The 27591-nt window shown below is 43.9% G+C and overlaps 1 protein-coding gene across 1 annotated transcript in view; it reads right to left on the bottom strand.

The window, feature by feature from the left end:
- rbpjl (recombination signal binding protein for immunoglobulin kappa J region-like) overlaps nucleotides 1-27591 on the bottom strand; it is a 75138-nt gene that overhangs the window by 43053 nt on the left and 4494 nt on the right. Inside the window, exons 2-4 of the mRNA XM_078236081.1 lie at nucleotides 23629-23878; nucleotides 2190-2257; nucleotides 1423-1566 (exon numbers count right to left, since the gene is read on the bottom strand). Of these exons, the coding sequence (XP_078092207.1) occupies nucleotides 1423-1566; nucleotides 2190-2257; nucleotides 23629-23878 (462 nt within the window). The remainder of the gene's footprint in view (nucleotides 1-1422; nucleotides 1567-2189; nucleotides 2258-23628; nucleotides 23879-27591) is intronic.

Raw genomic sequence — 27591 nt, 5'->3', positions numbered from 1 at the left:
TTATCACTGTGTGAATGCTGCTTCATAGCACTGTCCCCAACTCCTTCCATCATTTTAATAACTGAGAGTAGGCTGATGGTGCGGTAAATGGCCACATTGGGATATACCTGAGAATTTGCCACATTGTCAGTGTTGTAGCTGTATTAGAATAACGTGGTTAAAGGCACGATTAATTCTGGAGCACACATCTTCAGTTTAAAGTTTATTTATTATTGTCACACATAGCTCACATGCAATGAAGTTACTGTGAAAATCCCCTAGTCGCCACACTCCTGTTTGTACTTCACCTGACAAGGGAGCAGTGCTCTGAAAGCTTGTGATTTCAAATAAAACTGTTGGACTATAACCTGGTGTCGTGTGACCTCTCATCCTGTCCACCCCAGTCCAACATCGGCATTATGTTCGGGCACAGTGAGGGAGAATTTAGCACGGCCAATGCATCTAACCAGCATGTCTTTCAGACTGTGGGAGGAAACCGGAGCACCGGAGGAAACCCAGGCAGACACGGGGAGAACTTGTAGGCTCCACACAGACAGTCCCCCAAGCCGGGATCTGAATCCGGATCCCTAGCTCAGTGAGGCTGCAGTGCGAACCACTGTACCTCCGTGCTGCCCTTCAGGACTATTACCAGAATGTTGTCAGGGCCTTTGCAGCATCAACTATCCACCTCCCTGACAACATAGTAAACTTTATATATAAATGTGTGTGTGAGAGAGAGAGGAGTTTACAAGGTTAATTCAGCAACGAAATGTAGAATTTTTGATTTAATTATACAACAAAAGATGTTTGTTACTTTCCCCAAAATGGCAGTAAATGTATCCCATTGATAGAGCTGCAATTCTCAAAGGAATTCCCCTCGACAAATAATGCGGTACAGAAAATATATCTATTTTGTTTTAAATATCTGCTTTGCAATTCCAGATTAACTCCTGCCAGCGAATTTCATCTCCCCCAGCCAGCTTTCTGCACTGCTCGCCCTCTGAAAGAAATCCTAGACAGTTGTCTAACTTTCCCCGAGTGGGTTTTCAATGGCACATTCATCCAAACTTCCTCTGATCGCTGACCCCTCCAGCATTCCAGAGGGAGTGGTTTACTTACCCCGGTTAGGGCAATGTATTAAAAACCTGCCCCACATTCCTCCCCTCCTACACTCCGGGAAAAGAACCCCTCCCGCAGATTTATTTGAGTGGTTCTGACAGAAAAGAGAGAGTGACAGGAGTTTTATATCTTCTGTCCACTCACATAGAGCCCCCTGAATTCTTCTACATTCTAAGCTCATTCATTCATTCATTTGATTCCCAGTGGTTACAATCTAGTGGCTATCTCCCAGCTGTTTGTGTGTTTTTTGGGTTCAAGAAAACATTCGTGGCCAGTTTTTTTTCCCCCTTATAGATTTTTAACAGAAATATATTATTATTTTACCTCTGCCACAAGGCTGCTCGTGGAAAGTTGTTGTCGCTCTCTGCCTCTCTCCGCGGCTCGATCGGGACCTTCCGCCGCCTCTCAGCGCCCTCAGCTCGGTTCAGGTGAGTGTGCACTCCCGCTGGGGTGAAAGCACGGTCTCTGCTGGAAACATCCAGGAGCTGGGCTGAGTGCAGAGGGGAGGGAGGGAGGGAGGGGAGAGAGAGAGATAATTGTTTTATTTTTCCATTCTGATCTGCAAATAAATGTCAAGCAGGAGAGGAAAAACAATTTAATTTCCCAACAGAAATAAACAGAATGCCACTTACTAAAAATGCAAGTGCCTTAAATTTTACCACATTTACGAGACTTATCGTGGTACAGAGAGGTTGAAGGCATACTATAAAATTCTTCCAGGACTGGGTTATTAACGGAGGCCTTGAAAGTTTTGTCCGAACCTAAATACTAGTGGGGTGGTGGGGGGGGGGGGGGGTTGCAATTTGTTTAGAACATTTCAACAGCCGTCAAAATCATTGTAAATAGAACCACATAAAGTGGTGCCCCTGAGCTCTGTCTCCCTCCCTCCGGTCTCTGTGAGAGTCAAACTGTCGTTGTCCTGCCCAGTTTTTATCTTATTTAAGAAAATCCTGCTATTTATAATAAGGGTTTGCTTGTAGGAAAGTGTAAATGAAAGGATTTTATTACAATTTCACACTGGCTTGCATAGTATTATGCACACTGCTTTCAGGTTGACCTCAGTCTGTTGACATAGCTGTGTATATACTTGCGTTCTGTGCTTCAGGTTGATGCTGGATAAGGAAATGCACTTGTAATCTTCCTGTGACTGGTACAGGGGCTAAAAGAGTGAAATTGTTTGGATAAGCTCTATTGACTGGGTTTGCAATTTGGGTTATAGAATATTTAAGGTGCGATCTAATGGAGGTCTAGAATCATAGAATCATAGAAACCCTACAGTGCAGAAGGAGGTCATTCAGCTATCGAGCCTGTGCTGACAACAATCCCATCCAGGCCCTATCCCCGTAACCACACATATTTACCCGGCTAATCCCTCTAACCTACACATCCCGGGACACTAAGGGGCAATCTAGCATGTCAATGCACCTAACTCGCACTTCTTTGGCCTGTGGGAGGAAACCAGAGGACCCGGAGGAAACCCACGCCGACACGGGAAGAACGTGCAAACTCCACACAGACAGTGAAGGAATTAAGGAGTTAAGAGGTAGTTAGAAATTATTTCCTCTGGTGGGATAGAGTTCAGAAGTTGGGAACTAAACTGTTTTCACTGGAGAGACGGAGGCTGAGGGGGGATCTGATAGAGGTCTACAAAATTATGAGAGGCATAGACAGGGTGGATAGTCAAAGGCTTTTTTCCAGAGTGGAAGTGTCAATTACAAGGGGGCACAGGTTCAAGGTGAGAGAGGGAAAGTTTAAGGGAGATGTGCGGGGGAGGTTTTTCACGCAGAGAGTGGTGAGTCCCTGGAACGCGCTGCCAGAGGAGGTGGTGGAAGCAGGCACATTAGCAACATTTAAGAGACATCTGGATGGGTCCATGAATAGAGAGGGAATAGAGGGATATGGATCGAGTAAGAGCAGAAGGTTTTTTATTAGTTTAGTTAGGGCATTATGATCAGCACAGGCTTGTGGGGGGTGGGGTGGGGTGGGGGGGGGGTGCGCGAAGGGCCTGTTCCTGTGCTGTACTCTTTGTTCTAAAACTAGAGCTAGGTCAGTCAGAGATGTTGCGCCGAATGGCCTCCGGTGCTTCATGAATTTATAAGCTGTGTAGAGCTTTTAGATTGGCAAGCAGTTGGCCCCGCCTACTTGCATAACAATTAATTTTAACAGCACTCATATTTAGGATATGTTTATGGAAATGTGGATGGATCCTGTGATAATGAAAGCATGAGATAGATTTTCCCTTGCTCTCCACTCCTAAACCTGACATATTGTTAAGATCCAGAATGCAAAACAGGCAGAAACCCTTGAAGATTACAACACTCAGTACATGTGAAAGAAACTTTGCCGCAATGTTAAAGTTGTTGCAGTGTTTGGTTGCGGTAACTACTTCAGTTGCAATCACAAAGCTCCAATTCATTTCAAACCACTTTCACACTGCACATTGCTTTCAAACCTCATATCAACAGACCTGTTTAAACTGTTTTCTTTAGGAGGAAGGCTGGCTGGTTCAAATTGTCTTACTTAGTATCCGAGCTGCACAATTGTATCTTTTCCACACTCCATGGCAAAGTTTGTGTCAGTATAACCATCAAAAGACACTCAATCCTTTACCCAACGATTTAAAAAAGGCAAATTTGAATTCCCACAAAAAGGTAGATCAGAATACATGTCATTTGTTCCATTGTGCCCCCCCTCCCTCCCCCTCCTCCCCAGCCCATTGAAAATGCTGTTCCAACCGATTAGGAAATATATCACCGTTCCTTCTTTGTCTCTGGTCAAAATCCTGGAACTCCCTCCCTAACAGTACTGTGGGTGTATCTACACCACAGGGACTGCAGCGGTTCAAGAAGGCAACTCCCCACCACCTTCTCAAGGGCAATTAAGGATGGGTGATAAATGTTTTCCTAGCAAGACTCAAATTGCATGAGTGAAATGGGTGGCACAGTGGCACAGTGGTTTAGCACTGCTGTCTGCCTTCTCAAGTGGACATAAAAGATCACATGACACCATCTTGAAGAAGAGCTGGGGTATTCTCTCCGGTGTCCTGGCCAATATTTATCCCTCAAAACATCACAAAACAGATTATGGTGATTATCACATTGCTGTTTGTGGGAGCTTGCTGTGCACAAGTTGGCTGCTGTGTTTCCTTCATTACAACACCGACTACACTTCCAAATGGTTGGCTGTAAAGTGTTTTGGGATATCTGGTGGTCATGAAAGGTGCTATTGAAAAGCAAGTTTTTCTTTTGTCTCTGTACCCCAGTGTTTAATATCATGCTGGGAGGTTTTATGAATGTATACACATTTTATTCTTCAAAACAGTGTTCTTTACCGTATCCGAGCTCTGTGATTTAAATATAAATGATAATGATAATCAGTTATACTTTGTACAAACCAGTTAACCAATAACTGATGGTCAAGTTGACCATCTATGACTTTCATAAGTTTCTAAGGGTTGCGTTGGTAAGCCTGGTGAGCTATGTCTTTTTGCATGGACTCTGTAGAGGTTAGGGGAGGCACGATGGCCCAGTGGCTAGCACTGCTGCCTCACAGCGCCAGGGACCCGGGTTCAATTCCGGCCTCGGGTCACAGTCTGTGTGGAGTTTGCACATTCTTCCCGTGGGTTTCCTCCAGGCGCTCCGGTTTCCTCCCACAGTCCAAAGATGTGTAGGTTAGGTGGATTGGCCATGCTAAATTTCCCCTTAGTGTCAGGGGACCAGCTAGGGTGTGGTTATGGGGATAGGGACTGGGTGGGATTGTGGTCAGTGCAGGCTTGATGGGCTGAGTGGCCTCCTTCTGCACTGTAGAGATTCTATATCAAATATCTGAAATTGGCACTTGAGAAATTTTACACCATCCTGTCCATATTGACATCCTGCACTCCACCTGAAGGGCTCAGGAAGGACTATCTGATCCTTTGTCTTGAGTTGGTGAGTTCAGTTTTTGTGTCAAGAATTCAAGAAACATATCAATCTTGAATTGAATTTCTGGTGGTTTAGTTGGAGGGAGCAGACAGCTTGCCAATCACACAGATCACATTTTGAATGGGTTTTGTGGGTAGATGTCTTTATATGACTTAGGAACATGGGAAAGATGAAAGGACCTTGGTAATGTTGGTTTTGTAGATTATCCAAGGTTCCATTGGCTTTCACAAATGGATTATACCAAGTTGCATGTTCCTTGGTTGTTTTAGATTTACATAAGTGTCTTGCATGGAGTCATGCCAGATCAGAGATGCTAAGAATTGTGAACTCAGAGATTTGAAGAGCAATATGTCTTCGTACCTTGTTCTTCACTTGTTCTTCCAGGAGAGTCTTACAATGTAGTTACAATGTAGCAGACCAACTTGGGCTCCTAGTGCAGCAAGGCCTCGATTTTTAAAATTCAATTTTCTTTTTATCCTTACATGGAATGTGAGAGCCACTGACTGGGCCATCATTTATTGTTCATCCCCAGTTGCCCATGGACTTGCTAGACTATTTTAACAGTATGTAGGCCAGACCAGGTAAGGATAGCGGATTTCCTTCCCTAAAGGAACCAGATGGGCTTTTTCATGGTCATTGTTAGACTTTTAATTACAGATTTTGATTAAATTCAAATTTCACCATCTGCCATGCCAGGAATTGAACATAGGTCCCGAGTTATCTGGATCTCTGGATTACTAGTCCAGTGACAGTACCACGACACCACCACCTCCACTTCACTCCCTCGCTATATCACCGCCTTGTCTCGTCCTACAGCCTTCCATGGTCTCTGACTTCCTCCTATTTTTCCCATTTCTGGTTTATAATCAGTGGCTATACCTTCAGCTGCCAAGGTCTAAAGCTTTGGAATTCCTTCCCTAAAACTCTCCACTTGTCCACCTCTCTCTACTCCTTAAAACCTACCTTGTTCACCTGTCCTAATATCTCTATGAGGCCCGGTGTCATATTTGTCCAATAACGCTCCTTGGGATGTTTTACAATGTTAGAGGTGATACATAAATGCAAGTTGTTGTTATTGAGTAAGTGAAAAGCTGGCTAAGTCTTTCGGCAGCATTGAACTGTAAGAGTGAGACTCGTGTGAGAGATTTAATCTGAATTTCTTTGATGTGTAATAACTTTGAGTATTTCATGGTCCTCATCATGGGTTAAGATGAGAAAGGTTAAGAGTTTTGTTATGTTAAACCATAATTTGGCATTACATATTAACAGCACTAACAATATAGGAACATAGGAGGTGAGGCAACCTGCCTCTACCACCCTCTCAGGCAGCACATTTTAGACCATCACCATCCTCTGGGTAAAATGGTTTTTCCTCACATCCCCCCTAAACCTCCTGCCCTTCACGTTGAACCTATATCCCCTCGTGACTGACCCTTCAAATAAGGGGAACAGCTAAACCTTACCTACTCTGTCCATGCCCCTCATAATTTTGTACACCTTGATCAGGTTGCCACTCAGTCTTCTCTGCTCCAATGAAAACAGCCAAGCCAACCCAACCTCATTCAATAAGGTCATTACTGATCTGGTTGTGGACTTAGCTCCACTTTCCTGCCTACCTCCCATAACCCTTTACTCCTCCATCTGACTCAATCTTCAGTAAATTCAATGACACAGCCTCCACTACTTTCCAGGGAAGAGAATTCCACACACCAACCACCTTTTGGGAGAAAAAAGTTCTCCTCACTCTTTGTCTTAAGAGGGCGTCCAATTATTGGTAAATTATTGATGTTTTTGTACCAATGCTTATCTAGCGTTGCAACAAGTGCTCTGGGCATTTAGCAGGAAAAGAAGCAATTCAGTTCTACGTGTGTACATTATTCATATACGTATTGAGTTCATTCCTCTTCTCTGAGTTACCCTTAAAGGCAGTCACTCCATTTTAGTGTCAAAAACAAACAATGGGATTTAATTAAATTGTGTTTCAATCTCTCCAAGAAAATGTCACGCACTAAAAGTACCCAAAGTCTGCTTTTTATGCTATTTTAACCACGGAATTGATAACTATTGCTGCAGAACGCTGAAGATAGGGCCCAATGGCTATACTATTTAGAAAGCTGCATGATATGGTTTCCAAAAATTGAAATGTTTCCTGCTCATTTCTATAGAGGTCTGTTCTAGAAAAGGAAGTGTCCATCTGAGATTGCCGACGGCAAAATGATTTCTTTCTAATGCATAATGAATGCAGTATTAACATTTTATAAGTCTGTTTGTGGTGTGTGCAGAAGAAGTCTGAAGCACCGGTATGGTTTTCTTTTATCCACTATTTACACAGAAATGTTAATCCTCTCAAAGTGAATAGTGATCACTAACAGGTTAACTGATTCATGCTACCTGGACACCAAGTATATTCCAGGTCATTTTGGATACCTCCACACAACTTTCCACCAATCCATCAAAAAATAAATGTTTGATTTGATTTGATTCATGAATGTAGCCCAGTCCATCACGCAAACCAGCCTCCCATCCATTGACTCTGTCTAGACTTCCCACAGCCTCGGCAAAGCAGCCAGCATAATTAAGAACCCCACACTCCCTGGACATTCTCTCTTCCACCTTCTTCCGTCGGGAAAAAGATAAAAATGTCTGAGGTCACGTACCAACCGACTCAAGAACAGCTTCTTCCCTGCTGCTGTCAGACTTTTGAATGGGTCTACTTCACATTAAGTTGATCTTTCTCTACACCCTAGCTATAACTGTAACACTACATTCTGCACTCTCTCGGTTACTTCTCTATGAACGGTATGCTTTGTCTGTATAGCGCGCAAGAAACAATACTTTTCACTGTATGTCAATACATGTGACAATAATAAATCAAATCAAATCAAATCAAATCCCCCATGATCAAATCCTGGTGGGGAGGGTCACCATTGACTAGAATCTGAACTGAACTACACCCTGTCTATATCAAGGGGGACGAAGTAGAAAGGGTCGAGAGCTTCAAGTTTTTAGGTGCCCAGATCACCAACACGTGTCCTGGTCCCCCTATGCCGACACTATAGTTAAGAAAGCCCACCAACGCTTTCTCAGAAGACTAAGGAAATTTGGCATGTCAGCTCTCACCAACTTTTATAGATGCACCATAGAAAGCATCCTTTCTGGTTGTATCACAGCTTGGTATGGCTCCTGCTCTACCCAAGACCGCTAGGTATTACAAAAGGTCGTGAATGTAGCCCAATCCATCACGCAAACCAGCCTCCCATCCACTGACTCTGTCTATACTTCCCACAGCCTCGGAAAAGCAGCCAGCATAATTCAGGACCCCACGCACCCCGGACATTCGCTCTTCCACCTTCTTCCGTTGGGCAAAAGATTCAAAAGTCTGAGGTCACGTACCAACCGACTCAAGAACAGCTTCTTCCCTGCTGCCATCAGACTTTTGAATGGATCTACCTTATAATAGGCTGATCTTTCTTTACACCCTAGCTATGACTGTAACACTACATTCTGCACTCTCTCGTTTCCTTCTTTATGAACGGTATGCTTTGTCTGTATAGTGCGCAAGAAACAATACTTTTCACTGTATGTTAATACAGGTGACAAGAATAAATCAAATCAAAGATCATGCTACCAGGACACCAAGTATATTCCAAGTCATTTTGTATACCTCCACACAAATTTCTCCCAATCCATCAAAAAATAAATGTAAGAGTTTCCCTGTGTGATCCATATACGTGCTGGGGGCCCATAAGTTGAAACAAAGAATCCCAACAGTGCAAAAGGAGGCCATTCTACCCACTGAATCTGCACCGACCTCCCAACAAAGCATCCTACCCAAGCCCTGTCCCTGTAACCCCACATATTTACCCCCTAATCTCCCTAACCCACACACCCTGGGACACTAAGGGGCAATTTAGAATGGCCAATCCACCTAACCTGCAAATTTTTGGACTGAGGGAGGAAACCGGAGCTCCCGGAGGAAACCCATGCAAACAAGGGGGGAATGTGCAAACTCTGCACAGACAATGACCCAAGGCCAGAATCGGGTCTCTGGCGCTGTGAGACAGCAGTGCTAACTACTGTGCCACCGTGCCATTAGAAATTATCACACCCTGCAGATGTATTAAAACAGCATAAAGACATTCTTTAATCAATCTCGGGATACGGCCTGCATTTATTGTCCAACATGAGCTTTCCCTGAGAATATAATGGGGGAAGTTATTGAACCTTCGCGTTCTGTATGGTAAAGGTGTTCGCACAGTGCTATACGGAGCTAAGCTGAAGCTAATGAATGGTCAATACATGGTCAAGACATGGCAACTTGCAGGTAGGAATTTCCTCTGGTTTCTACCAGTCACTGTATTGACGGAGGGTCAGTATTGATGTATCTGGGATTTTGGTAAGTGAAGGAAATTCATGGCAATAATGTTCGACAGTTTTACATACTCGATAAAGTGTTTTCAGTGTAATTTTATCTGGAAATTCCCTGGAGAATTATTAATGGGAAACAAAGAAATGGCAGCAGTGTTGAATGGGTATTTTGCATCTGTCTTCACTGTAGAAGACGCAAAATAAAATGCCAGAGATCCTTGAAAATCAAGAAGTAAAAGAGAGGGCGGATTTTAAAACAATCACAATCCCTTGGGAAAAAGTACTGGGAGAAATTTTAGAACGAAGGTTGAGAAGTCCCCTGGACCTGATTGCTTTCATCCTAGCATTGGTGGCACAGTGGTTAGCACTGCTGCCTCACAGCGCCAGGGACCCGGGTTTGATTCTGACCTTGGGTCACTGTCTGTGTGGAGTCTGCAAGTTCTCCCCGCGTCTGCGTGGATTTCCTCCAGGTGCTCCGGTTTCCTCCCACAGTCCAAAGATGTGCGGGTTAGGTGGATTGGCAACACTAACTCTTCTTCAAGCAGTCAGTTTGATGTGGTTTGCCAGCCAGGAGTGTCACAGACATAGGGACAGGAATAGGTCCTAGTAAGTGAATAGGTCCTTAGTAAGTGAATAGATCCTTAGTAAGTGAACATAAAGGAGCAAAGAAGCAGGCTCTGAATGAAAGAAAGAGCTGCTGTTAGCAGATAGACTCCATACCTTGCGTCAAAGATATTGCTTTGGAGCAGTGGTGTTCTGCTTGGCACAGCCATAGATCTGAAAGTGTGCTTGTAAACTAGTGTTTGAATGTACTCAGGAACCCATGGAGAAGAAATCTGAGAAGGTGAGATTGAAACCCTGTGAGATTTTGTTTTAAGCTGTTTGAATGGAAGCAACCTTTGGAAAGAATTCCAAACTGGGAATCAAACCCAGGTCCCCGGAATGGATAATAGAAGTAGAGACATTTTGTTACAGTTTTACAGGGCATTGCCTGGTGTACTGTGTGCAGTTTTGGTCTCCTTATTTAAGAAAGGATATACATGCATCAGAAGGTGTTTAGATGGGTCACCCAACATAGAACATAGAAAAACGACAGCACAAAAAGAATTCCAAAGAGATATCTTTGAAGGTGAAGTTGGGAATCCCTCGTGAGACAGGCTTTCAATGTGATTGTTTGACTTGGTGTTCACCAACATCTGGGTGGGTTATTGAGAAATCCACGGACTCTGGCTTGGTTGCATCTGTCATTTATTCTCGTCTGATGTGTTCGATCACAGTTTGTTCATTCACATGTAGCTCATACTTACCTTGAATGTTAGAGTATAAGGTACATATTGTAAATTATTTCATTTTTCTGAACTTGTATCACAAATTTTGCCTTTGTTTGTTCAAAGCCCATGGAATCTTGGGGCTTTATTCCAAAAGCAAGTCTCATAAATCTCAACCTTAATCTATTTTAAACAAATAGTTATTGGTCCCTAACCACATCTCCCCCCACGTTCTGGGGTCTAGCCAAGAATCATAAAGGGAAATTGTGTTTGAATAATTTATTAGAATTCTTTAAGGAAGTAACACCAATGTGGGAACCTGTAGATCTGGTGTACTTGGATTTCCAAACGGCATTTAACAAGGTGGCACATCAAAGATTACTTCACAAAATAAGAGCTCATTTTTTAAAAGTTTAATGTTTACTTATTAGTGCCACAAGTAAAGCTTACATTAACACTGCAATTAAGTTACTGTGAAAATCCCCTAGTCGCCACACTCCGGCACCTGTTTGGGTACACTGAGGGAGAATTTAGCATGACCGATGCACCTAACCAGCACGTCTTTCAGACTGTGGGAGGAAACCGGAGCACCCAGATGAAACCCACGCAGACACGGGGAGAACACGCAGAATCCAAGCTGGGAATCAAACCCAGGTCCCCGGCACTGTGAGGCAGCAGTACTAACCACTGTGCCACCATGCCGTTCATGATGTAAGGGGTAACATGTATGCAGGGATAAAGGATTGGTTCACCAGCAGAAAAAAAAGAGTATGGATAAATGGGTCACCTTCAGGTTGGCGAGTTGTTATTCATGGAGTGCCATAGGGATCAGTACTGGGGCCTCAACTATTTACAATCTACATCAATGTCTTGGAGAAATTAGTTGTTGGTATGATAGCTGAAGGTGATAATGATGCAAAGATAGATAGGAAAGTAAAGTGCCAAGAGGACATGAAGAGTCTACAGAGGGATTCCGATAGGTCAAGTGAGTGAGGAAAAAAACTTGCCAGATGGAGTACAATGTGGAAAAATGTGAACTTGTCCACTTTGGCAGGGGGAATAGAAAGCAGTATGTTGCTTTAGCTAAAATAAGCTGTAGAACTCTTACAGTACAGAGGGATCTGGGTGTCCTGGTACATAAAACACAAAAGGTTGGTATGCAGGTGCAGCATGCAATTACATTGGCAAATGGAATGTTGGTGTTTCTTGCAAGAGGAATGGATAATAGAAGTAGAGACATTTTGTTACAGTTTTACAGGGCATTGCCTGGTGTACTGTGTGCAGTTTTGGTCTCCTTATTTAAGAAAGGATATACATGCATCAGAAGGTGTTTAGATGGGTCACCCAACATAGAACATAGAACATAGAAAAACTACAGCACAAACAGGCCCTTCGGCCCACAAGTTGTGCCGAACACATCCCTACCTTCTAGACCTACCAATAACCCTCCATCCTATTAAGCTCCATGTACTCATCCAGGAGTCTCTTAAAAGACCCTATTGAGTTCGCCTCCACCACCACTGATGGCAGCCGATTCCACTTGCCCACCACCCTCTGTGTGAAAAACTTACCCCTAACATCTCCCCTGTACCTACCCCCCAGCACCTTAAACCTGTGTCCTCTCGTAGCAGACATTTCCACCCTGGGGAAAAGCCTCTGAGAGTCCACCCGATCTATGCCTCTCAACATCTTATACACCTCTATTAGGTCTCCTCTCATCCTTCGTCTCTCCAAGGAGAAAAGACCGAGCTCCCTCAGCCTATCCTCATAAGGCATGCCATTCAATCCAGGCAACATCCTTGTAAATCTCCTCTGCACCCTTTCAATCTTTTCCACATCCTTCCTATAGTGAGACGACCGAACTGAGCACAGTACTCCAAGTGGGGTCTGACGAGGGTCTTATATAGCTGCATCACTATCCCCGGACTCCTAAACTCAATCCCTCGATTGATAAAGGCCGGCACACCATACGCCTTCTTAACCACCTCCTCCACCTGCGGGGCCGATTTTAGAGTCCTATGGACCCGGACCCCAAGGTCCTTCTGATCCTCTACCGTACTAAGAGTCTTTCCCTTTATATTGTACTCCTTCATCCCATTTGTCCTACCAAAATGGACCACGACGCATTTATCTGGGTTGAAGTCCATCTGCCACTTCTCCGCCCAGTCTTGCATCCTATCTATGTCTCTCTGTAACTTCTGACATCCCTCCAGACTATCCACAACCCCACCAACCTTCGTGGCGTCAGCAAACTTACCAACCCATCCCTCCACTTCCTCATCCAGATCATTTATGAAAATGACAAACAGCAAGGGTCCCAGAACAGATCCCTGGGGCACACCACTGGTGACCGACCTCCATTTAGAAAAAGACCCATCTATACCCACTCTCTGCCTCCTTTGGGCAAGCCAGTTCTGGATCCACCGGGCAGCAGCCTCTTGGATCCCATGCCCTCTCACTTTTTCTAGAAGCCTTGCATGGGGGACCTTATCGAACGCCTTGCTAAAATCCATATAAACCACATCTACCGCCTTCCCTTCGTCAATGTGTTTAGTCACATTTTCGAAGAACTCCACCAGGCTCGTAAGGCACGGTCTGCCCTTGACAAAGCCATGCTGAGTATTCTTGAGCATACTAAACCTCTCTAAATGCTCATATATCCTGTCCCTCAGGATCTTCTCCATCAGTTTACCAACCACTGAGGTTAGACTCACCGGTCGGTAATTACCTGGGCTATCCCTATTCCCCTTCTTGAAAATAGGAACCACATCCGCAATCCTCCAATCCTCCGGCACCTCTCCCGTCTCCATCGACGACGCAAAGATCATCGCCAGAGGCTCTGCAATCTCCTCCCTCGCCTCCCACAGTAACCTGGGGTACATCCCATCCGGACCCGGCGACTTATCTATCTTGATGCCATTCAAAGATTCCAGCACAACCTCTTTCTTAAAGTCCACATACTCAATCATTTCAGTCCACCACACGCTCGCAGTACATCCACCCAGGTCCTTCTCCTCTGTGATAACCGAGGCAAAATACTCATTGAGCACCTCTGCCATTTCTACTGGTTCCGTACAGACTTTCCCGCCTTCACCTTTTATAGGCCCTATTCCGTCACGTCTCATTCTTTTACTCTTCACATATTTATAGAACACCTTAGGGTTCTCCTTAATCCTACCTGCGAGGGCCTTCTCGTGACCCCTTCTGGCTCTCCTAATTTCCTTCTTTAGTCCCTTCCTACAAGCCGTATACCCATCTAAATCCCTATCTTCGCCAAGCTCTCTGAGCCTTTTGTGCGCTTTCCTTTTCTTCTCGACTAGGTCCCGCACAGCTTTCGTGCACCACGGTTCCTTTAACCAACCAACACCTCCCTGTCTGCTTGGAACGTTGTCCTGTAGAACTCTAGACAGACATTCCTTGAAAAACTGCCACCTCTCTTCAGTACATTTCCCCGAAAATACCTCCTTCCAATTTACTCCTCTAATTTGCTGTCTAATGTCTTCATATTTCCCCTCACTCCATATAAACACAACATTCTGGGATGAATGGGTTACCTTATGAGGAAAGGTTAAGCAGATTGGGTCTACACCCATTGGATTTTAGAAGAATGAGGGATGGTGGTACAAAAGCCTAAGATCCTGAGAGTCCTTGGCAAGGTGGATGCTGAGAGTATGTTTCCCAATATGGCGAAGCCTCGATCCAGGGGCCACAAGTTAAAAATGAGGGCTCTTCCTTTTAAGACTTAAGTAAGGAGAATTTCTTTCTCTCAGAGGGTCGCTGCTGTGTGGAATTCTCTTCCCCAGACAGCTGTGGGGGCTCAGTAATTGAATATGTTCAAGGCTGAGTTAGCTTGGTTTTTGATCAGCAAGGAGGTCGAGGGTTATGGGGGGCAGACACGAAAGTGGAGCTGAGATCACAATCCTATCAGCCATGATCTTATTGGATGCAAAGCAGCCTCAAGGGGGCTGAATGGCCTACCCTTGTTCCTAATTGCTGTATTCTTCTGATTGTTTCCTTGACAAAGTTATGAAATTTTGATTTTGATTTGATTTGATTTATTATCGTCAGATGTATTACCATACAGTGAAAAGTATTGTTTCTTGTGCACTATACAGACAAAACATACCATTCATAGAGAAGGAAATGAGAGAGTGCAGAATGTAGTGTTACAGTCATGGCTAGGGTGTAGAGAAAGATCAACTTAATGCAAGGCACATTCAAAGTCTGACGGCAGAAGGGAAGAAGCTGTTCTTGAGTCGGTTGGTACGTGACCTCAGACTCAGGTATCATTTATATGTCATTTATGTACACCTTCTTCTGACCAATTGGACTCCCACTGGAACACTTTATCCTAAAAGGGGAGTATTACAATTAAAACGTAATTCTCCAGCCCTTCCCGCCAGTGTGATTTTCCGGTCCTGCCGAAGTTGACCCCAGCTGCGGATTTCCCACAGGCGGCAAGGGCGAAAGTTGTAAATCACCATTGACTTTGGTGGGACCAGAAGATCCAGCTGGCAGCTGACAGTGAGCAGCCTCTGCTGCAGAAAAACCCACTGCGAGGGAGGGCGCTGGAGAATCCTGCGGAACAACTCTCCACAAGGGGAAGGGACTGGAGAATTCCACCCATTGACCGAGAATTTACAGCAACACTAGTTACTGATCTGTAGCATTTCACATGATCCGGAATTCTATCGCCCTACCTGCCATGGAATCGGAGTGGGCAAGGGGCGGACAACGGAAATGTCCGTGGATCTCGGGTGGGAATTTCCAGTCTCGTTCAAACAAGGCTGTAAAATCTTGCCCGAGGAGTCCAGACCATGTGCAGTCTCCGGGTGAGGTGGAGTCAGAAGCCAAGAGGATAACTGAACAAAAACACACAAATGTATTTCAGTCCCAATATTAACATCATAAAGAATTTCTCAACCTAGGAATAAGTCAAGATATTTACGCAAGAATGATCAAGGCTATGATTTAGAGTGTCTTATTGAACAGGCTGAAACATGGACCTTGATAAAAATGTGTCCAAAGATTAGAAAGTTCTGAAATATGGTTCTGGAGAAGGATGAACTGGGTCACTGGAGAGAGGACAAGAGCAATGAGAACTCCTGAGGATGGTGGACGAAAGATCATGAGTGAAAATCATCAAGAAAGCCAACAAAGTTGAATTGGCCACAGTATAAGGCATTAGAATCTGCTGAAGGAGATAATTGAAGGAAGATGAGAGCGATGTAGACCAAGAGGAAGAATAGGAATAATGATGTTAGACAACTGGATCAGAGGGACGTTGTTGTAAATATCAACAAATCCCTAAAGGTGGCAGGGCAGGTAGATAAAAGCATATGGGATACTCGCATTTAGAAGTCAAGGCATAGAATACAAGAGCAGGGAGGTCATGCTGGAACTGTATAAAACACTGGCTAGGCCACAACTGGAGTACTGTGTGCAGTTCTGGTCATCACATTATAAGAAGATGTGATTGCACTTGAAAGAGCGCAGAGGAGATTTACCAGGATGCTGCCTGGGCTGGAGGGTCTGAGCTATTGAGGAAAACAAAGACCACAAGGGGTAGAAAAATGAAATAATACCTGCCCTTAGGCACATTACACACACACACACACACACACACACACACACACACACACACATATATAAATCACAAAATCTATCCTTATTTTTATATTCCATTATGAATTACCATATTAAAAAATCCATATTTGTGATGTAAACTTGTCATATGATAATAACCCAGCAGCACCTCTCCTGGGGAAGTGTGTAATTACAGTTTACACAAAGACAATTTCCTTTATAAATATGTGCATCAGATTGCTGAACAGTTGCACCATTTTTAATGTGTCGTAGATATAGACAGAACAAGCAGAAGCTGATCATTTTAGAATTCAAAACAGTAAGGAGAATTTGTTTTCTAAAAGAAATATTCTATAGATGCTGAGGGGGCTTCAAATAATTTAGAACAGCCAGGCATAACTTGATCCAAAAAAGGGAACATTTATTACACCAGATGCCCTGTTAATCAAAGCAATCCAGGAGCAGGTCTCCCAACTAAGAATTCCAGGAGCCTGCATTTTCTTTCCTCTTGTTTCCCCACTTGGATCTGGGCATCCCCTGTCATTCATGTGTCTTCTGAGAGGCCGTGAGCCATATTCACTTACTGAAGGGGTTTGACTTCATTAAAATTGTGGGGGTGGGGGAAGGGTGGCAGTGGTCTAAACTGCCCTCCCCCACAATGGAGCAGGCTAGACCGGGAGTGCAGTCTATGGGCTGACTGCCTGCGCCCTTATCCCATACCAGCTGAAATTTCTGCAAACAGGAGTGGGCACAGGAATCCCAGACTCAGGTCCCACCAGCTGTTTTTGAAGAACTCCCTAGCTATCCCTACACAGTGAAAATCAGGGTCAGTTTCTTCCGTTATCCCAATATTTAGTTGGAGCAAATCTTTGCTCATCCCTGGATAGCAGGAAGGCAGCATGACTATCAGGGACATTGGAGCTGTCGAGATTGTCTATGGTGAGATAGGTTTGGATATCAACAGCATACATGTGGAGTACACTCAGCAGAGAGAGTTCTCCTGCAGCAGGAACCTATTGTTCAATGTTTTTTCCCCATAGATTCCTGGTGGAAATTTAGCTGAATTTCAGGAAAATCTATGTTGGCAGATACATGAGTAAGGGGATTATGTTAATTTATCATTATTACTTCTTTGTATATATGTTTTTCCATTAGGAAACCGCATAGTACAACAGCTTTCCATTTGGTAATGTGTAATTCATAACCTCCATTGTCAATACTGTAAGTGTTGCACCATTAGCTATCCACTTATCTATATTGAGTGCCCAGAGTAAATATAATACTCATTCTCTTCACATATCCCTGAACTATTTGTTGCAAAACAATCATGTTTGGCTCTCTGATCTCTAAATCAGGATTGGAAAATTAGGGCAACACAAAAAAGGCGCACCACAGTGGGATTTTGGGTTACCAGTTCCATCTCAGGACAGGTTCCAATTCAAACCACTCTTGCAGGGTTTACAGGAGAGAGTTTCACTGGCTGTCCAAACAGCAACATACACCCCATCTGCTTCTAATCTATGTTAGCACGATCCACAAATATAATTTACATCAGGACTGTGTCACTGAGCCCAAAGGTTGCAACACTTAATTATTAATATAAAGCTAATAATTCACCTGCGCCAAGAAGAGATTAACCATTATAAAAACAGAAAGAGCTTGAAACCGTCCTCTGCACAGTTCTGTTCTCCATATTATTACAAAGATTGTAGAGGATACAAAAACCATTTACAAGGGTGCTGCCAGAACTGAAAGGTTAGGCTGATTGGGAAAGATTTGGCTGGGCTTCTCTTCCCTAGAAAAGAAACAGCTGAGAGTGGTCTTTAGCGAAAAGAAAGAACAAAGAAAGAAAAGTACAGCACAGGGACAGGCCCTTCGGCCCTGCAAGCCTGTGCCAATCATGATGCCCTAACTAAACTAAAAAAAAACTTCTGCCCTTACTCGGTCTATATCCCTGTATTCCCTCCCTATCCATGTACCTATCCAGATGCCTTGTAAATGTTGCTAATATGCTTGCTTCCACCACCTCATCTGACAGCATGTCCCAGGCACCCACCACTCTCTGCATGAAAAACTTCCCCCGCACATCTCCCTTAAACTTTCCCCCTCACATTGAACCTGTGCCACTTTGTAATTGACACTTCCACCCTTGGAAAAAGCCTCTGACTATTCACCCTGTCTATGCCTCGATAATTTTGTAGACCTCTAACAGGTCTCCCCTCAGCCTCTGTCTTTCCAGTGAAAACAATCCTAGTTTATTCAACCTCTCCTCATAGCCAATACCCTCGAGACCAGGTAACATCCTGGTGAACCTTCTTTGCACACTCTCCAAAGCTTCCACATGTTTTTGGTAGTGTGGTGACCAGAACTGCACGCAATGCTCCAAATGTGGCCTAACCAAGGTTTTATATATCTGCAACATGCTTTGCCAACTCTTGTACTCAATGTCTGGCTGATGAAGACAAGCATGCCATATGCCTTCTTAATCACCTTGGCCACCTGTGTTGCCACTTTTGGGGAACCGTGGGCCTGCACACCCAGATCCCTCTGAATGTTAATGTTCCCAAGGGTTCCACCATTTACAATATAATTCACACCTAAGATTATGAACAGATTTGAGAGAGTAGACTGAAAGAAGGGGGAATCCAAAACCAAGGGCAATCAATAGAAGACAGTCACTAATAATTGTAAAAGGAATTCAGGAGAAACCTCTTTACCCAGAGAGTGGTTAGAATGTGGAAGTCGCTACTACAGAGGGTGGTTAAGGCAAATCTTAAAATAAATTGAAGTGGAAACTAGTGTTAGCCGTGGCTCAGCTGGTCTTGAATCTGAGTCATAATATTCTGGGTTCAAGTCCCACTCCTGGGCTCAAGTACAAAAATCAAGGCTGATTCTCCAGTGCAGCATTGAAAGAACATTGCACTGTCAGAGGTCCAGCCTTAGCTCAGCGGAGCCCCCATCTCCCAGCTCCAGTGGATGTAAAAGATCCCACGGCACTGTTTCAAAGAAGAGCAGGGGAGTTTTCCCCAGTGTCCTGGCCAATATTTATTCTTCAATCATCTTCACAAAACAGGTTACTTGATCATTATCACATTGCTATTTATGGGAGCTTGCTGTGCACAAATTGGCTGCTGTGTTTCCTACATGACAACAGTGATTTCATTTTAAAAAGGTACTTCATTGGTTGTAAAGTGCTTTGAGAAACCCAGTGCTCATGAAAGGTGCTAGGTCAATGCAAGTCTTTTTTTCTATTTGGCAGAGTCCAGAACTAGGGGTCATAATTCCCTGAGGATAAGGGGTAAACCTTTTAGGACTGAGGTGAGGGGAAATTTCTTCACCCAGAGAGTGGTGAATGTGTGGAATTCACTGCCACAGAACGTAGTTGAGGCCAAAACGTTGTCTGATTTCAAGAAGAAATTAGATATAGCTCTTGGGGCTTAAGGGATCAAGGGATTCGGGGGGAAGGGGGGATCAGGATACTGAATTTGATGATCAGCCATGATCATAATGAATGGCAGAGCAGGGTTGAAGGGCCCGAATGGCCTACTTCTGCTTCTAGTTTCTATGTTTCTATAAACAAGTTGGAGAAAGAAATAGCAGGTTATGCTGTTAGAGTTAACTGAAAATGAATGGACCATTTGGGCTGAACGGTCTGTTTCTGGGTTAATTCTCTACAAAACAGACAAAGAGTATCAGTCGTCAACTAAAATAAAATATTTTGGATTGAGCTTTGATAAAGGATCTCTCATAATCCTAACCTGATGGGCCAGCTGTGCCATTCCACCACTTTTTTGCTTTCATTTCACCATTTGCATTGTTGTCTTATTGCTACTGAAACAGATTAAAAATGAGTTAGGATCTATCTTAATCCACTGTTAAATATCCTGTCAATCTAATCAGCTTCTTAACCACAGTGACATTTTGTGATGTTTCTTAAATATTACAGCAAAGTTCATAGAATCATAGAATCCCTACAGTGCAGAAGGAGCCATTTAGTCCATCAAGTCTGCACCGACTCTCTGACAGAGTATCTTACCCAGGCCCTTTCCCCCAGCCTATCCCCGCAACCCCACACATTTACCATGGCTAATCTACCTAACCTACACATCTTGAGACACTAAGGGGCAATTTAACATGGCCAATCCACCTAACTCACATGTCTTTGGACTGTGGGAGGAAACCGGAGCACCCGGAGGAAACCTACGCAAACACGGGGAGAACATGCAAACTCCACACAGACAGTGACCCGAGGCTGGAATTGAACCCGGGTCCCTGGAGGCAGCAGTGCCAACCACTGTTTTAGTATATTAAATATTTTTTTTGAAAACAAAGGTCTTATTCCATGTAGGATCCTAGAGTGGTTACGGAATAGAAGGAAGTGATTCAGCTCAGCAAGCCCATGCTGGCTCTGCATGAGCAATTTAGCCAGTACCATTCCCTCACCGCATACCTCACAGCCCAACAATTTCTTTCTCTTTAGGTGCTTATTCCCTTTTGAAACCATGATTGAAATTGCCTCCACTATCCTCTCAGGCAGAACATTCCAGATCCTAACCATGTGCTGCATAAAAAGGTTTTTCTGCAAGTCCCCTTCATGCCAGTCTTCTCAAGGTTCCAGGGTACAGAAATATATCATTGACCTCCTTCTCCATTAGGCTACCAGATACAATAGATGCAGGTTCATAGAATTAATAGAAACAGTGCAGAAGAGGGCCATTCAGCCCATCGAGTCTGTATTGACTCTCCAACAGAGCATCTCATCTAGGCCCTATCTCCATAACCCCATGTATTAAGACCATAAGACATAGGAGCAGAACTAGGCCAACCTGCTCTGCCATTCAATTATGGCTGATATTTTTCTCATCCCCATTCTCCTGCCTTTTCCCCATAACCCCTGACCCCCTTGTTAATCAAGAACCTATCTATCTCTGCCTTAAAGACACTCAATGACCCGGCCTCCACAGCCTTCTGAGGCAAAGGGTTCCACAGATTCACCATTCTCTGGCTGAAGAAATTCCTCCGCATCTCATTACCCCACTAATCCCCCTAGCCTACATACCTTGGAACACTATTGGGGTAATCTCAGTATGGTCATTTCTCCTAACCTGCACGTCTTTGGTCTGTGGGAGGAAACTGGAGCACCCGGAGGAAACCCACGGGAGAACATGTTTGTAAGGGTAGCAAGAAATATGGAGCAAAGGCAGGTAAATGGAGGTGAGGTGCAGAGTCAATCAATGGGACCATGATTGGTGTCTTATAGGTGTCCCAAGATGTTTGGGTATGCAAGAAGGTAAAAGCATGGACCCTACTGTACAACAGCACAGTGATGGTGAGGATAAAGTATTGCACACGGTGTGGTTACAACAAAAACCTGGCAGCAGTTGGATTCCAGTCCTCTTCAATATTTAAGATGAACCCACTTCTATTTATTAGTTGTTATGATTTTGTTAATGGGAGTCACTCCTGCGTCAGTCAGCACCCCTATTTTGAAAGAGAAACTTGTTTATTTTAACAGGGAAAATAACACAGTCTGGATAACTAAACCACCACCATCTGTTCTATGATCCAAACATTCCACCATCATTCCATCTGAATCATTGTGTAGTGATCCCAATACAGGAGACCATTCGGCCTCATGATCTTGTCAAGTGTGCTACACATTTTACTACTTTAAAGTGTGTTATATAAAGCAAGTTGTTGTTGTTATTGCCCCTCTCAGACCTGCCTCCTTTTTCCCTAATGCTCTTTAAGATTTTTCTCCACGAATACTTACTTAGGTCCCTTTTAGCTTGGCTTACCTTTAAGTTTATTTATTAGCATGCAAATAGGCTTACATTAACACTGCAGTGAAGTTACTGTGAAAATCGCCTAGTCGCCACACTCCGGTGCCTGTTCGGGTACACTGAGGGAGAATTTAGCACGGCCAATGCACCTAACCAGCATGTCTTTCAGATTGTAGGAGGAAACCGGAGCACCCGGAGGAAACACACACAGTCACGGGGAGAACGTGCAGACCCCACACAGACAGTGACCCAAGCTGGGAACTGAACCTGGGTCTCTGGTGCTGTAAGGTAGCAGTGCTAACCACTGTGCCACCGTGCCGCCAATGTACCTTAATGGCATTTTACCTGAAAAAATGTTTCTAACTTTCTATTTTGTGCTTTTCGTACTAACCGAGTTGATGCCTCCTTGTTAGTTCCTTGACACTTTCCCTTGATCCGAGCACTAAATTCCTCTATCGAATACAGAAGTGTTTTACGTATCTGATTATCACTATACAACAATTTGCATTTATATAGCACCTTCTCATAGTTTGAAGGAGCTTATTAATAAATATCTTGATAACGGCTTACAGGAGGAAAAATCAAGACAGGTGATCACAAGCTTGGTCAATGAGAGATGTCTTAAGGAGAGAGATGGAGAGTTATACCAGGGAAATTCCAGAGCTCAGAGCTTCAGAAACTGAAAACAATCTTCTGGTGCCTGGTACCACCCCAGAAATCCATTGCTTCAATCTTTATTTCATCTTTATCTCTTTAAAGAATAAAATTGCCATTATAGAATTACATTCAGTGTCTTTGACAACTTCAGGGGTATCACTGGAGAGGGAACATATGGGCTCTGCCAGTAAGTTTGAGTTTCCTGTGATTGCTGGGTACCAGTGGGACTGGACACCATTCAAACAAAAGAAATAGGAGGCTATTTGGCCCATCAAGCCCACTCTGCCAGTCAGTGCTATCATAGCAGATCTTCGACATCAAATCCAGTCCTGTCCTATCCATCCTCATGTTCTTTCTTTCCCTTAGTGTCCAAAACGTTGCAGATAAAGGGGACACAGCTTAAGTTTTATTGAAGAAAGTTTAATAACCATTTAAAAATTGCGTTTGTGTCCCTTATAGTTTTATTTTTTCATTCATGGGATGTGGTAGTTACTGGCTAAGCCAGCATTTATTGCCCATCCCTAATTGCCCTTGAAAAGGTGATGGTGAGCTGCCTTCTTGAACCAGGGCAGTCCCTGCGGTGTAGGTACAACCACAATGCTGTTAGGGAAGGAGTTCCAGGATTTTGTGTTCCCTTTGCTAATTTAATCACGCACTTGTCCATTAACCAAAACAGGTGACGACCCCAGGATATCTTAAAGCACTTGACAGTTAATGAAGATTTCTCTAAAGTACTTGAGCAGAGTACAGTAACTGAGAATCTTACTAGCTGCAAGTGGTCACCGAGAGGACAGTGATCAGTTTCAGAGGGAATTGCAGTTGTGAAATGGCCATAAACTCTACTCTCTGAGTTTGATTCCTACCTTCTCCCAGTTAGGTTTACATGGTAGCGGCTGCTGATTGCTCCCTAGCGCAGTGCCCCTTGCTGCAGACCCGGCTACTTACTGCAGTGTGACCGGCTGTGCGGAGCTCCAAGCGGTGAATCCCTGGACATTGTACCGAGGATGAGTGTCCGGCTGCCCCTGGGCAGGATCCCTGCTGCCTCTCCCCAACCGCCGCTGCTCCTGTTGCTGCTGCTGCTCCTGTCTCCAAGGTCCCGGCACCTTGTCCCTGTTTACTTATACCTTCTCCCATCTGCTCAACACGCGGCTCGTTCTCACGCCCTCTCCTCCCCTGCGATCTGTTAACAAGGAAGCTAGCGAGAGAGACAAGGAACTTAGCAAAGACAGAGTTAGAGATAGAGCAAGGAACTTAGCAAAGATGCAGATAGAGACAAGGGACTTAGCAAAGATACAGATAGAGACAAGGGACTTAACAAAGACAGGGCTAGAGACAGAGACAAGAGACTTAGTAAAGCTACAGATAGAGACAATGGACTTAGCAAAGACAGGGCTAGAGATAGAGACAAGGGACTTAGCAAAGACAGGGCTAGAGATTGAGACAAGGAACTTAGCAAAGACAGGGCTAGAGATAGAGACAAGGAACTTAGCAAGGACAGGGCTAGAGATTGAGACAAGGAACTTAGCAAGGACAGGGCTAGAGATTGAGACAAGGAACTTAGCAAGGACAGGGCTAGAGATAGAGACAAGGAACTTAGCAAAGACAGGGCTAAAGATAGAGACAAGGAACTTAGCAAGGACAGGGCTAGAGATAGTGACAAGGAACTTAGCAAAGATACAGATAGAGACAAGGAACTTGGCAAAGACAGGGCTAGAGATAGTGACAAGGAACTTAGCAAAGATACGGATAGAGACAAGGAACTTAGCAAAGACAGGGCTAGAGAAGGAGACAAGGAACTTAGCAAAGACAGGGCTAGAGATAGAGACAAGGAACTTAGCAAAGATACAGATAGAGACTAGGGACTTAGCAAAGACAGGGCTAGAGATTGAGACAAGGAACTTAGCAAAGACAGGGCCAGAGATAGAGACACAGAACTTAGCAAAGACAGAGCTAGAGATAGAGACAAAGAACTTAGCAAAGACAGGGCTGGAGATAGAGACATGGGATTTAGCAAAGATACAGATAGAGACAAGGAACCTAGCAAAGATACAGATAGAGACAAGGAACTTAGCAAAGAGAGGCTGGAGCAAAGAAATAGGGAACAACCACAGACTGGGAGTGATAAGCAACTTATGAAGTGTATGTGCTGTGTCCAAGACTTGTAGTAGAGATGAGTGGACGTAACTTGAAAGCTGATAGTGATACCTTAATGAAGAATATAATTTAGCTAAACCTCACAGGCTCAAATCTTTAAACCAGAAGTTTCAGGTATTTTGCCTAGAGGAATATTCTGGAAAGTTACCTTGCATTTTAAAAATGGACCGTTTTTGTCAATTGAAACTTAGGAAAAAGTCTGTCTTTAAAATTAAAATTCTCAGAATGTTCACGGTGACATTTCTGACAGCACTGCTGACATTTATTGCCATTCCTAATTAACCTCTAAAACGTTAACTTCTTTGACCAAGTTTTCAATCATCTCCTTAATATGTCCACAAGTGACTCAGTTCCAAACTCTCTGTGCTGACACTCCAGCCACGCAACTTGGAAGGTTTAATTGCATTATTTAAGTTATATAAGTGTGCGTTAGTACGAAAAGGTAGTGTTGAACCTCCTTAATGTGTTGATTCATTTAAAATCGAATGGCTTGTAAGGCCTCTTTGGGCAGAGTACGAACAACTTTAAAACATTTGCAGGTTAGATCATTTCTGGGTCCTGACCCCACTCTAGACTATGTAAAGATGGCAGGAACTCCTCTCTGAATGGTACCAATGGCCTAGTTGTATTTTTTTTACAATCTGACAGCTTTAATGGTTACTAGTGACATCTCTCAAATTTATCAGATTTATTGAATTCAATTTTGCACGTTGCAATGGCGGGGATCTGAACTCATAACCTCAGGATTCCTGGTGCAATTTTACTCAATTCACTTAGCTGGAAACCATCACCACAACAACAACAACCTGTATTTATATAGCACCTTTAATGTGGTAAAACCTCCCAAGATGCCTTATAGCAGGTATTATCAAAAACTACTTGACACACAAACACAGAAGCAGGCAATAGGACAGGGCGGCACGGTAGCACAGTGGTTAGCACTGCTGCTTCACAGCTCCAGGGTCCCGGGTTCGATTCCCAGCTCGGGTCACTGTCTGTGTGGAGTTTGCACATTCTCCTCGTGTCTGCGTGGGTTTCCTCCAGGTGCTCCGGTTTCCTCCCACAGTCCAAAGATGTGCGGGTTAGGTTGACTGGCCAAGTTAAAAAAATTGCCCCTTAGAGTCCTGGGATGCGTAGGTTAGAGGGATTAGTGGGTAAAATATGTGGGGGTAGGGCCTGGGTGGGATTGTGGTCGGTGCAGACTCGATGGGCCGAATGGCCTCCTTCTGCACTGTAGGGTTTCTATGATTCTATGATTTCTGTGACCGAAAGCTTGGTCAAAGAGCTAGGTTTTAGGGGACGTCTTAAAGGAAATTAGGGAAATAGAGAGGGAATTTCATAGCTCAGAACCTTGGAAACTGAAGGTGCAGCCACCAGTGATGGAGTGATTAAAATCGGGAATGCTCAAGAGGTCAGAATTATGGGAATGTAGAGTTCTTAGCGGGCTAGAGGACTGGAGGAGGCTACAGAATTTGGGAGGGTGTGGGGTCATAAGAGGTTTAAACAGGAAGATGTGAATTTAAAAAATCGAGACATTGCCAGGTCAGGAGCCAGTGCAAGTAAATGAGTTCAGGGGGTAATGGGTGAATCGGACTTGGTGCAAGGTAGGATAGAGGCAACAGAGCTGTGGATGAGCTCAAGTCCCTGCACCCTGGTGATTACATTCCCAGTGGATGGCATTGTTCCTGTGACTAAATGTACAACATGTTGGAGTAAGAGGGCTCAAAGGGTAAATATTGTTTAACAGTTGATCTTAATAATGCTTAATTCTCAATAAATCAAAGTGATTTTCGCAATGAAAAAGTAATTTATATTATACAGTTAACTTCAGTGAAGAGAGAATTCAGTAATCAAAAAGCCATTGAATCAGATAATTTAAATTAAGCAACTCTAAATGAAGTGTAGACGAGATAGGGATTTGATGGTTGCTGTGTAACAGTATCAGCCTCACACAACCCAACGAATCAAGATACTAACTAATGTAAACATGCTGCTCAAGGTGGATAATTACCGTGAATACGCTTGTACTGACTGTGCTCATAACCTCAGAGGAGGAGGAGGCACTTTAGCCCACGAACGGCATGGTGGCACAGTGGTTAGCACTGCTACCTCACAGCGCTAGGGACCTGGGTTTGATTCCTGGCTTGGGTGACTGTGTGGAGTTTGTACGTTCTCCCCTTGTCTGCATAGGTTTGTTCCAGTTTCTTCCTTCTAATTTTAAGTCTCGGCCCCTTGTTCAGGATTCTACCACCAGATAGTAGAGACGGTGGCTTAGTGGTAATGTGGTCCAGAAACCCAGCTATTACTGTGAAATTTAAATTCAATTCAATTAGTGTCAAGTAATTTTATATTCAATTAATAACTCTGGAACTGACAGTCTCAGTAGTGGTGACCATGAAACTGTCAGCAATTGTTGTAAAATTTCCATCTGGCTGAGGTTCGCTAACTGCCCCTTTTAGGGGAGGAAATCTACCAGCCTTACCCGGTCTGACCTACACGTGGCTCCAGACCCTCTTAACTGCACTATGAAAAGGCCTAGCAAACCACTCAATTCAAGGGAGATGGGCAACAAATGCTGGCCTTGTCTGGAATGTCCACATCCCAAGAAAGAATAAAGGAAAAGAGATAAAATAGTTTCTCCCCATCCTAGAATTATAGAACAGCAGGCATAAGTCAGCTCTCTTTCAGACAGTTAGTAACAACCCCAGCTTTTCATTCTTTTTCTCCTTCCAATATTGATCCAATTCTCTTCTG

The sequence above is a fragment of the Mustelus asterias genome, chromosome 20, assembly GCF_964213995.1.
Source record: "Mustelus asterias chromosome 20, sMusAst1.hap1.1, whole genome shotgun sequence".
Classification (NCBI taxonomy): Eukaryota; Metazoa; Chordata; class Chondrichthyes; order Carcharhiniformes; family Triakidae; genus Mustelus; species Mustelus asterias.
The sequence above is the reverse complement of the archived record's forward strand: the minus strand, read 5'-3'. Positions and strand labels throughout refer to the sequence as shown.